The 11892-nt window shown below is 37.3% G+C and overlaps 2 protein-coding genes across 2 annotated transcripts in view; one reads left to right on the top strand and one right to left on the bottom strand.

Moving 5' to 3' along the window:
• LOC110067323 (uncharacterized) overlaps nt 1-11892 on the bottom strand; it is a 156022-nt gene that overhangs the window by 59209 nt on the left and 84921 nt on the right. The gene's annotated exons all lie outside the window — the stretch shown is intronic.
• LOC110048002 (spermatogenesis-associated protein 17-like) lies at nt 217-9032 on the top strand. The gene is made up of 13 exons (XM_089296709.1): nt 217-744; nt 1581-1670; nt 2184-2265; nt 2724-2774; nt 2875-2893; nt 3206-3290; nt 3863-3932; nt 5260-5544; nt 5810-5910; nt 6037-6084; nt 7542-7610; nt 8102-8162; nt 8590-9032. The coding sequence occupies exons 1-13, from the start codon at nt 677-679 to the stop codon at nt 8647-8649; spliced, it is 1089 nt and encodes a 362-aa protein (XP_089152835.1). The 5' UTR covers nt 217-676; the 3' UTR covers nt 8650-9032.

Genomic DNA, 11892 nt, shown 5'->3' with positions numbered 1-11892 from the left:
TCTCTTCTTAGATCTTCCTGTATATCTCAATGTGCATAGCAAATAAATTCCCACGTAAACATTTCAAGTTCTAGGTCAAGAAAATTGGTCGCTGCAGTCTAGCGCTGAAGGAAATGTTTTCTGGAACCTCGCTGACAAGTTAGGTCATTCCGAAAATACTTCACACGCGTCGTGCACGTTTCGATAGCGTGAACGAGTAAATTATACAACGTGGAAAATTACATTCCCTGGAAATTGAAAATAGCAATATGATAGGAGAAAATAACACGTGAAATAACTGACCTTTCTTCCCTAATAAGGCCAAATGTACAACGCGATAACTGTTTACATCGCTTTCTATTTCTATTCCAAGCAGATGGATTGAGAAATAAATAGGCCTTGAAACGCTTGTACCCAGATTACATGTACCCAGTTTTCCAAGCCGCTCAAGTAACAAGAAACTTCTAGTGCCGGAGTCAATCAGTAATAAACAAGAGCTTCCCAGTAAGATAAAAATTGTAAATTTTAAGCATTTGTAGATAACAAATCGGAAAACTTGAATAAACAGAGCAATCGAAGACCAGATGTAAAATGCAAATAAAAAGTTACAAAGGTAGGTAGCTTGTGGCAGCGAAGGCATTGGGGGTGAGAAGTTTAGCTCTCGTTTCCATGGAAGCGGTGAGGACAGAAAGGCAAAATGGCGACTTTCCTAACGTTGATGGGGTCAAGAAGAGAAGTTGTCGAACAATTGTTCGGAAAGAAAAGGTTAGATTGATTATTTAATGCTGTAAATTTATTGCTTTAGCGTTGATTGTTGCGTCCATTTGTTTTAAAAGTCACAAGACAGCAGAGATCTCGGTTTTTCTACAACGGCATTTTCCCTCATCATGTTGCATTTGATATGAGTAAAAGACTTGTTGATGCTCTTAATTTACCTTACTGTTATAAGCTGGAAATGAATTTCGATATTTCTGATTGGTGTTTCGAACGTAGAAATATCTTTTTACGCGAAGAGACTGTATTAAGTTCAAATCTGTTAACATTTCTCAGGTTGAGGTCGATCGCGACTCACTTCCAAGTCAGTGAATTTTTGCAGTAATCACGGCAGTTTGTGTGGAGTTGAAGAGCTGGGCAACAGTGATAAACTTCATCAATAAGTGTCTCATTGCACCTCCTTGTCTTGATCTACATTGGCTGAAAATCGGAAATATATGTTTGTTTAGGTGAATGCGCCAATAAAGCTTGTGAGATTGTGACTGCTCTGAAGCTGTTGCGGCTAAATACAAGAATTGCACCACACTAAAATGTACTCCGGTTGGCCTAAATAACACATTGGTTAGCCTAAACAGCACTGTGGTCAGCCTAAGTAGCGTTTTCGTTACCTTACGTTAGCGCTGACTTGGGAATAGTTAGCTCTTTTATAGGGTGCAATTCCTGTATTTCGCTGCATGTCTCTACAGCTAGTGTGTATTTGACCTGAGAACTTTTCTCAGAACAGTTAGTGTCAGCCTATCTGATCCTGCACATTCCATTTTGTAGGACCATTTTCTATCTACTTGCATCAGTAGTTTTGTACATCGAGTTTGCTTTTTGCCTTACAGGGATGCTGAAGAGCAAAGAGAAAGAGAGTTCCAAGCAGCTCTTAAAATCCAATGTTGGTTTAGAGGAACAAAAGTTAGAGCATACTTGAAGTAAGGCCTGTTAGATATTGTCCCGATGTGTGATACATTACTACATGTAACTGCATTTGCCTTCAATATTTACTAGATGGCCATGCAAGTAAAGCAAGCGTTCAAATACATTGTGTATTGTTTTCATGAGTCCTTTGTACTTGTGTGGGTATCACATCCCAGGGAGTGGGGGAGTCCCAAACAAAAAGAACAGGGGTGCTGGTTGATCCTTTTAGGGGTTAAAAAAGCGGTTTTGGTAACTCTTAGGGTGCTCAGCCTCAAAAGGCCCACAGCGGGAGCTTTTGCATTACTTTATTGAACCAAAGAAATATAACAAGAGATAATGTGTTTTAGAACTGATACCTATTAGGGCTGAAAAAAATTCCAAGCCACACCCACAAAATAGGACCCTGGTACCTATCCCCCCCCCCCCCCCCCCTCCCCCTTACTGGGTTAAAAATACTGCTTGTCTAAGTTTTGTTACACCTTTTTTCCTTACTAGAAAATTATCATGAATTTATCTCATTTTGGCAGATTTCTTCATTACTGTGCAAGAACAATACAAAGACATTTCCGTGGACATAAAGGGAGGGAAATTTACCGACAACTTGTGCAGGTACATAAGGAAGACAAAGTTATTAATAGAAATCTATGTTAAAACAACAATGACAAAAATCATTCAAATCTGGAAGTTTCACAACATATTTTTGTGAAATAATAACTACTTTTCACAGATAACTTATCTCATTCGCATTACAATATACAGTTAATCCAATATAAACATGAGGCAATTTCAGGTGATTTTGTAGTTTCTGCCTGAAATTACCTTGCATTCATGTTGAATTACATTGCAATTCAAATGAGAAAAGTTAACCATGAAAAGGGCAATAAATTATGTACCATTTGTTAACCCCTAAGACCAAAAATGTCTTTTTGGAGGATGTTTTGTAATGGCACTAGTTAGAAAACGTTTTGCTGATAATTATCATAAATTTCTTTGATGTTAACAATATTATGAAAATTTATAATATATTTTTTTAAATTAATAAACAACTTGATTTCTTGTTTGATTAGGAAAGATTAGCCAAGATGAGGATAGACTTCTACAACAAGCAGGCAACAATGGTGAGTATAATAAATTTGTGAATTTTCCAAAGAAATACTATTTATTATATGGTGATTAACCAGAAGTTGACTAACTGACTTTTTCTTTGTATAATTTCAGATTCAAAGATTCTGGAGAGGTATGTAAGACTGAAATTGAAATTAAAACTCTACAGATAAAACTTTTCTTGATGCAACCACCAGTAATCCCAAGTCTTAGAAAAATGATAAATAAAAGCTTTTTTTATCCCTTTAACTTATCTTGTCTCTCTATCTTAACTATGGAGTGACAAGATATATATGTTTTTGGGGAAAAAACTGTATGTGGCAATTGTTGCATAATTGTCACTTGCATACATGTATGAAATCATCACACACACTAGGCTTGTAAACTGAATTATGATAAATGCTTATACATATTAAGTTTACAATCATATGCCTTTTTCCTTTAGGGTTTTATGTTCGTAAATATATCTACAATTACTACAGTCACAAGAGATACTTAGAGGGAGTTCTTGCCAAGAATGAAATAGTGAGGTAAAAAATAAGCTTGTGCCAACTGTTTTAAACTCATTATTGGATCAACTTTGGAGGCAAGTTAAACACCCAAACCCTAATAATTCTTCTGACTTATAGATGCAACGGTACTTAAAAGAACATCAGGGAGATGAGAACGAAGCAACAATTACTTTAGTAGAACTTGATTGCATTTGGTACTCGACCAGCTTAGCTTTGGGCCTTAGTTGTGGGATGAATACTTAAACAGAATGTTCACATATCAATTTTGTTAGGTAACCCTTAAATTCCTAAATGTACCTGGCTGTAACACCAATACATGTAGTATTCAACATGTTTTTTTTTTTCACTTTTAAGGGTATGCCTTTTTTATTTTTTAATTTAAGTTTGTTGTCAGTTTTGCCTAAACAATAGTTTTATAATAGTCTCAAACAATGTAGAATCATGCTCAGTGGCCCTAATTGCTCCCTTGAAAGCAAGAAATTATTCACTACAAAAAATAATGGATTTTCATTATGAAATCTGTTTGTATAAGCTTATGAGCACTGTCATCAATAATATGAGTTATCAAAATTCTTATGTACATTTTGTAGGAAAGAGATAGAGGAATTTGCTATAAAATCACGACAGGAAAAGGAACTGAAAAGAGAATTAGAAGAAAAGGTGAGTACATTTATATGTGATACAAAGATGTATATCATGGTGTAGAACTGTCATCATTATTTCATTATTCTTCCCAGAATAATACCAATGGCCTAGCTGTAAAAAATATCTTGGGGTAAAGCAAAATTAATACATGACATAATCAAACCTTACAGTGTATGATTCATGGCAAAAATTATTTCCAGTTCTTTGTTGTCACCATTTTTGAGAAACAACATACAATGAAACCTCTATAAAGCGGACACCCTTGGGACCTTCCCAAGTGCCCGCTTATTAGAGGGTGTTCACTTAATAAAGGTTTATGACAATTGCACAATGTTTGTTAACAATAATTATTAACATTCAATGGTTCGTAAAGTTCCAGGTTGTTGACGAAGCTATCCAGAGTTCAAGTTCATCACGCTTTCATTACCAACTTTAATTTGTTTGTAATAATGCCCTTTCCATACAGCAACGATAATATGGGTACATTTAATCGATTATTTCAAGGATGTAATCCAATGCCACATTGTCAATTCAGTCCGGTGTCCGCTTAATAGAGGTTTTTAACAATAGAAATTAGCCAAATACAATTTATTTTAGTGTCCATGTCCACTTAAAAGAGGTGTCCGCTGAATAGGGGTCCGTTATAAAAGGAAATTTAACACGTTAATTTCGGGAGCAGGCTAGCTAAGTGTCCACTTGATCAAGGGTGTCCGCTTAATTGGGAAGACCATTTCCCTTTGACATATTCAGCCTTGCAGATCAAATTTATCTGATTTTGTCATTTTGTGCTCTGATTATCAACAAGATGGAGTGATTCTATGATAATGACTCTGGTTACCATAAATATGACAAAACTGTTGTTTTGCATCACTTGTGTGCCATCTTGTATCCATCTCACAGTATGTGCAATAATATTGTCACTCCTCATAGTTTGCTTTTCCATCCTCCAAGTTACCTTGAGCACTTTGTTTGTTTGCTGTACCAATTTGCTGGCACAGAGTGATACTCCACTAGCATGGGTGGAGAGAGGCTAGCATGTCCCCCCTGGGGTGGGGGTGGTTATTTCTAAAGCAACCCTATAAGATACTTTGATGGCTAAAGGAGACCATAATCTGTGATTAACACCCGCTAAGCAAGATGAAGAACATCCCCTACCTTCTCACATGGGAATTCTCCCTGCCACTCCCCTTGGCATGCCTCTCACAAGTTACTTTTACTACAAGCTCTTTCTGATACTCATCCCTCATCATGCCTCACAGGACACCTAAGACCATTCTTTCTGCTACTACTTATTTTATATTATTTTGACTGTCTGAGAGTTTTATTTGATTTCTCGTTTTAGCTTGCTAAACAGTTGAAAGCAAGAAAAACACATTACTTAATCAGCACCCATCAACTTCCTGGAGTGTACAACTCTCCATTCTACCCACCGCAACCATCAGCGAAAGAAATTGAACTAAGAAATGCAAGACCTCTCAGCCGCAGAAGTTGGCTTAAGCAGAAGTCTCAGTTACCTGCAGATGCAGCAGAGATTCTTAATCACTCACAAAGCATAAAAATAGTATCTAGGGAATCAAAGAGTGTTCCTCTTCCACCAATCTCAATGAAGACAGCAGCAAAAGTGCAAGTAAGTGAAGACAGGCAGTACCAAGCCAGTTGTGAAACAAACAAATAAATTGGGACTTTGAGACTTTCTTATTAGTCTTTCAAAAAATCAAGACTTTGAAACCAGTTTGTGAAAAAATTGGGACTGTCAGATGCACATAACTGCTAAAGAAACAAGACTTGTGAGACCCATGGTATTTGAAGGACCATTTGCCATCCCTTACATGTACTTTTAAGCCTCATTCAGATTAGCCACTCACAAATTCTTATTATATATTACACCTTAGGGCCCATTCCGCACCCCAGACGAGGTCTGGCAACAGAGACATAAACCCCTTAATCCATCTTTAAGAGTGGCCACTTCGTACCTTTCAGCAGAGGATGCAAGGTAGGTTTCAAAATTTCCATTGCTCTGCCAAATATGTATCCATTCAGTGTCTCCACTTCCTTAGAGCCTCAGATTTATTTATTTGAGGCACCATGCTGATATCACGATTATTTTCTGTCTTTGCAGGGCTGACATGAAAGCCGATGAATGGGTAACAAGGCTGATAGACGATAAGTGAGTCGATGACCTTGTGATTATAACAACAAAGTAAATGAATGTCCCTGCCACTCAAACATTGAGCAAAGCCGACAAGTCTTGGTTTAGTCAACAAGCCTTGTTTAATACAGACTGCACCCGAAAACCTGGTTTCGTGTACTTGACATTCTTCATACCGGGTACAGAATGGTGCATAAGGATGATACCCAGTGTGGTGACCTTTGTCACTATTATTCTGTCCTCTTTCCTCTATGTTCTCTACATCTGCCAAGCTCTGCTAGTCAGTTGTGAACCTGCTTTCTATCTTTGTCTCTCTCAGCTCTATAACAGTCCTGTCTACAGATGCCACATGCTTGACTGGTTGAGCTCTGGTTGATGAAAGCAAACTTAGTACCTTTTGGCACAACCTATGAACTGATGCAAAAGAGACAGTGCAATATTAAACCACCATCCTTGTTATGTACAGTGTAATCACAAAGTTTCTGTTATTTACGGTACATTTTCTTCCTACTTATACTTGGACTTTTTCATGCAGATGTACATTACATTCCTTTACGTGTTTCTTCTCCTGGGCAAAACACGTTGTCCAACAATAAAAACCGTTCACTATTGGGCGAGTTGTCAACCTGCTATGGAAAGAACTGAATTTGATGTTAACTTGTTAAACAATGAATGTGTTTTGCAAGATTTCTCTTACGCTTCCTCTCTTCTTTGAAGCTGGCCCTTATCAAGCAGCATAACGCATCATGACACGTTTTTCTTTCATGTTATTGTTAACGCCTGTTACTTCCAAGGTTCCTCAATTGTCATCAGTTAGCCAACACACAGAAGAGCCGCTGGAAGAGAACACTGAGTGGTGTTTGCAGTTGAACGGAGTTATGTCAGTAACCATGATAAAACAGTAATTGTCCGTCTTATCATTTTCTTCTTAATTCCACAAACCTTTCTGTTTGTTGTTAGATGGTTTTCTTCTTCTCTTTAAAGTTAAGCTCCTTACCGACTTCTTACTGACGAGTTTCTTTATTCTCATCACCTGTTTGCGTGTTACTGTATGGATATTGCAAGGAAAAGTTGGAGGTTGATCACTCTAGACATTACGAATGTCTTTGTTCTTGACCGTCTTTTTGTTGTTGGGGTCTTTGCAAAGTAGTTTCAGCTTCTTTTCTCCATTCTTTGCTTCTTTGCCTGACTGCTGTCACAGGAAGCCCAATTGCTGCTGCATGTTCCTCTGTTGGACAGGGCGTACTTTGCTTTCTTCATTTCAAGGTACACTGTATGATAAACTCATCTATCATTAGATGACCTCAGGGCCTTCCCTGCAGTCATTTCTTACTTTACTGGTCGAGGAAGGCTTTGTGCTTTTCTTTATAGAAGCAGACACTCTGGCATCCGTTAACGGCAAAAAAAACTGCACCAAATACTGGCAACGCTTTCTCTGAAAAATGACGCATCTTTTTTTTTTTTTTTCATTTCAGATTTGTTCCATTCACGCATAGAGAGCGCCCTTATGATCCTTTACTACACACCACTTCCCAATATGGAAGGTGAGTTTCATGTCACAAGAATAAGAGATGAATAGCACATAGGACTAGGTACAAACACTGGCCTAACCTGCGTTTCTAAACCACGCGAAGGGAACGAAACTGCGAGCGAGTGCGAGAAATGTGGAGCGGGAGGAGCCCTATTTTTTGCTCATTCCAGGCGCGCTCGCTTGTTCAATCTCTCCGCCTGGAAAAGGAAAGGAAACGGCTGCTACGTAGGCTAACACTTGCCGGGATCTCTGGCCAAGACACTTTACTCTCACAGTACCACTCTCCACCCAGGTGTATAAGTGGGTACCGGCGAATTTTATCCTAGGGGTAACCCTGCGATGGGCTAGCATTTCATCCATACTTCATGCTACAGAAACCGGAGATAAGCTGTGACGGAATAGACCATTTAGCCAGGAGGTGAACTTTACCTATTCATCAAACTATACTGCACGTAAGTAAACGTCCAGAAAGATATGCTAACACTCTTGTTTTGGTGTTTTTAGTTTACCGTATGGAACAAAGCATTTCAGAGAAGAAGATCCAGAAGGACATATAACGCCCTCGGTGAGATTTGATATAACATGAAAAATCTTGCTGCTTTATACTGAATTTTATAAGTTGTGTATTTGAACAAGAGTAACTGAAAGTGGTTTAAATCTAATTAACAGTGATATCACAAACTGTTCTTTACAACACTTAGATAACGTCTCGTTCATTGCGACCCTTATCAGAAAATCTGGTTCGATAAAAGAATCACTTGGATATGAACTTTCAGAATGATCAAAATCCAGTTTCTCTTTACAGTATCAATACATTGTCTAGCAGACAGGTGATGAGAATAGCGATCATCAACCAGGAGATATTGTCTTGATGTGAAACCAAATTCTGAGAACTGACATAAAAGAATTGTATATTAAGCGGTAAGGAGAATTACTATTTTGAGGTACGGAACAGGGAGAATAACATATTTCCTTTTCCTTTCTTTCTGCAGAGATTTCAAACAGTGGTCTCTCCGATTCCTGTGTTCGAACAGTTTGGGAAAACGTACTGATGTCCTTGACACAAAAACACTTAGAAAAATTATAAAAATAGTTAGCATAATGTTTATTGCTACAGATAACGGGTTTTTTTTAAAGAAAACTTTAAAATGTCTCTTATTTCAAGGGAAAAAACTGGTTTGCGTTCGGTTAATTTTGACTCGCAAATTCGCTTCAATAAACAATTTTCTTCCTACCCAAGACAAAGGTTTATCTAGGCTGTATATAGTATTCCGAACTGTATTTCTGCAATTGATATGAAGACTCTAGCCCTTTGTAAATTATATTCAAAGAAGTAGCAAGCTTTTCTTGTAAATAGTTAGCATGCAGTTCACGTATCATGTAAAATATTATCTTAGAAATATCTACGTTGACGAAATAAAAACACGGCAAGCCACGTTTGACTTTTTATTTTATTTTATAGCGTGTGGATTTGAGCACGTTTTTCGTATTAAATAGCGTTAGTAATAAATAACAAGGTTTAGAATTTGTAAATTCAGAATAATCGCGGATATAAAATTCTTGATTTCGAATGAGGAGTTGATTTCCAAAACCCGAAATTCATTTATCTTGCCGAAAGGTTCGGTGTTGAATCTCATTGAAAGCCGAAATTTGGACAATGAAAACACCAATTATAAACTTCACACAATAACGTTAGATGCTTGGAACTTATACTGAATTATTTTATTTCAATTCATTTGGCGTCATTTACTATATATAAACAGCTGAACAGAGGCAAAATAAATCTTAGGATTAGTAAACTTTGTGGTGTGATTACTAGTTCCCAGTACTTCGCCAAAACTGATGGAAAAGAAGATTTCTCTTTAAAAAAAATAAAATGAAATATAGGCATATCAGAAATGAGTACTCTGTAGTTCATATCGCTATGTTACATAACGTTATTCATGTAAATTTAGTCAATTACGTGTACCGGGTACTGTAAACTGTGTGTTTGCGTTCGCATTCATAATTTCAATGGCTTGCTGGAGGACCGCCGCTGCAGTTCTTAGATTTTCGTGCTATAAAATCTGGAATTTTCTCTTTTCTCTAAGCGTTAACTTCGTCTTCGCTTCTCCTGATTTACGGCTTTGATATCTTTTGCTTTTGGTTCTGTCAGAATGCAGGGCATAACTCCGAGAGCGAAATAAAACCAATTCTGTTGAGGCAAAGATTGATGCTTAAAACCGGGCCGCTAAACTTAATATTTCAATACTTTGCCCTTACAAGATTAAGCTTATAGTAAACTTTACCCCATCTTTGTTGCTGGTGATTTTGCCCAGAATTGTTTCATTGGTTGAGCCGAAAATTTGGTAGATATGTTGTAAACTCTGCCATGACGTCTTAACAAAATAAACACAAAAGTCTCGAGCTCACGGAAATCTCATCATCTTGTTTTTTGTTTTTTTTTTAATTCATATGCTTTTCATATGCTTTTCAAGTAAGCGAGCCAGTAATAATGTAATACGTCAAAAATCATTGTATCGACTACAAGGAATAGCTTCCGCTGCTCTGTGAAAGGACTCTTACATACAAAGAGGTGTTTTGAGTCGATTGATGCAAATTTAACTCCATCCTCACTTAGGATTTTGCTTTTCATTTTAAATTGAGTCCTCCAATCTTTTCACTAAAACTCCGCTGAAAGCCACCTGCCTTCGCTGGCTGAAGGACTTTGATGTTATGGTTTTTCGAAAGTTCAAAGCGCTGCGTTTTCGTCAAAGTTGAAAATTTTCTAAGAAACCGGCGTGATGTTTTTCCACAAGGCGCCCTTGGCTTTCATCATCTTCTTCCTCGTCGCCGCTGTGCTGTTTTTCTGCTTCCTAGCATATTTCTATCTGTGGATGTGTTGTCGGAAGCGATACCGCCTTAAAGAACAGAAAAAACAGGCTACGACAGAAAGGAAAGCGAACGAGGAGCGTTTCCACGACCTAGCGAAGCCTGGAGAAAACGACGCTGAGTCGGCAGCCAAGGGAAACAAATTTTATCCAATTGTATTCCACAACAAGAAACAGGAAACTGCCGAACTGAAGCTTCTGTAAAACGAGAGTAACAATTTATTGGTTACGTCAAAACTAAACTGCTTTCTTGTACGGTCAATTAACAAACTATACCTGGAGGAAAATAACCGAGGCAAAGTCAGTTTGGAATATAGACGCATTGGATTTCATTACGCGTTTTTAATGTTTTAAAAGAAACGAACGAAATTTAAATACCCTAAGCTAGATGTACTTGTATTATTTACGTTTTGTGAATTGTGTTTTCCGTTAGTTATCGATCGACTACCACTTCGTTCTGTTGCCTTTTCCATTAAAAGAAGTCATATGACTGCAGTGAGATCCCTAAAGTGTGTATTGTGTTGCCTCAAAACTGATATACAAACAGTATCTCGAAATTTAGCTAAAAATCAAGAATACACAACCTACATTACAGATTGTTTGTCGAAGAGGAGATAATTCAATCAAAACGAAAGATATGATTTCAGTTGCGTCTCATGAATGCTAAAAACTTAGTTTCTGTTTGTTTAAAAACAGGCCATCCATTCAAACTACTCGGGTGGGCTGTATTCATGTTTCAAGTCAACTTAGTGAAGTAGATTCAAATTATCTGGTGACAGAAACTTGGACCAAAAATGTATTTGCAAATTTTCATTTCGTGTTTATTTGCACGGCAGACAATGATGGAAAACGAATATTGATTTGTCCGTCTTCCATTGAATTACGAGCAATTATCAAAATTGATTTGCTTTTCATAAAACATTTAACTGTTGAAATTCATGCAAAGAAGAAATTACGGTTCTTTTAAGATGTATAAATTACTGTAGGTGGATGTCCCACGCTGTTTTATCTCACTCACGTTAATACTCTCTCAAAATAGCTTTCGTGCTCTTTTCCTGAATAATTCACATTTCTGATAATGTCCATGCGGCCCAAGGACTGTATCTGACGTTGATTCACAGCAGCTGCGCTCAGATGTTTCGCAACGAACGCTCTAAACTTTTTACAGGAAATTTACTTTTTTTAGTCCAAAACATGCTAACACGAAGCTGTTAATATAGAAATACATTAACTTACCTCAACAGGTCTCAACATAAGGTTGTCTTTGTGTCTCATATACTTTGAATACAATTTGGGCGCAAATATATCGAAAAACTGACCCAGAAGCCACGCGAAACCAATTAAAAAGTGGACACAATTTGCGCTCAATTTGCAGCAATATAAGAGACAAAGACAATAATCTGTTTAGGTTAGTGAAGTTTGTTT

This window comes from Orbicella faveolata, unplaced genomic scaffold (genome assembly GCF_042242905.1).
Source record: "Orbicella faveolata isolate gen_17 unplaced genomic scaffold, um_ofav_v1 contig_27, whole genome shotgun sequence".
Lineage (NCBI taxonomy): Eukaryota > Metazoa > Cnidaria > Anthozoa > Scleractinia > Merulinidae > Orbicella > Orbicella faveolata.
This window is presented reverse-complemented; position numbering and strand designations above follow the sequence as displayed.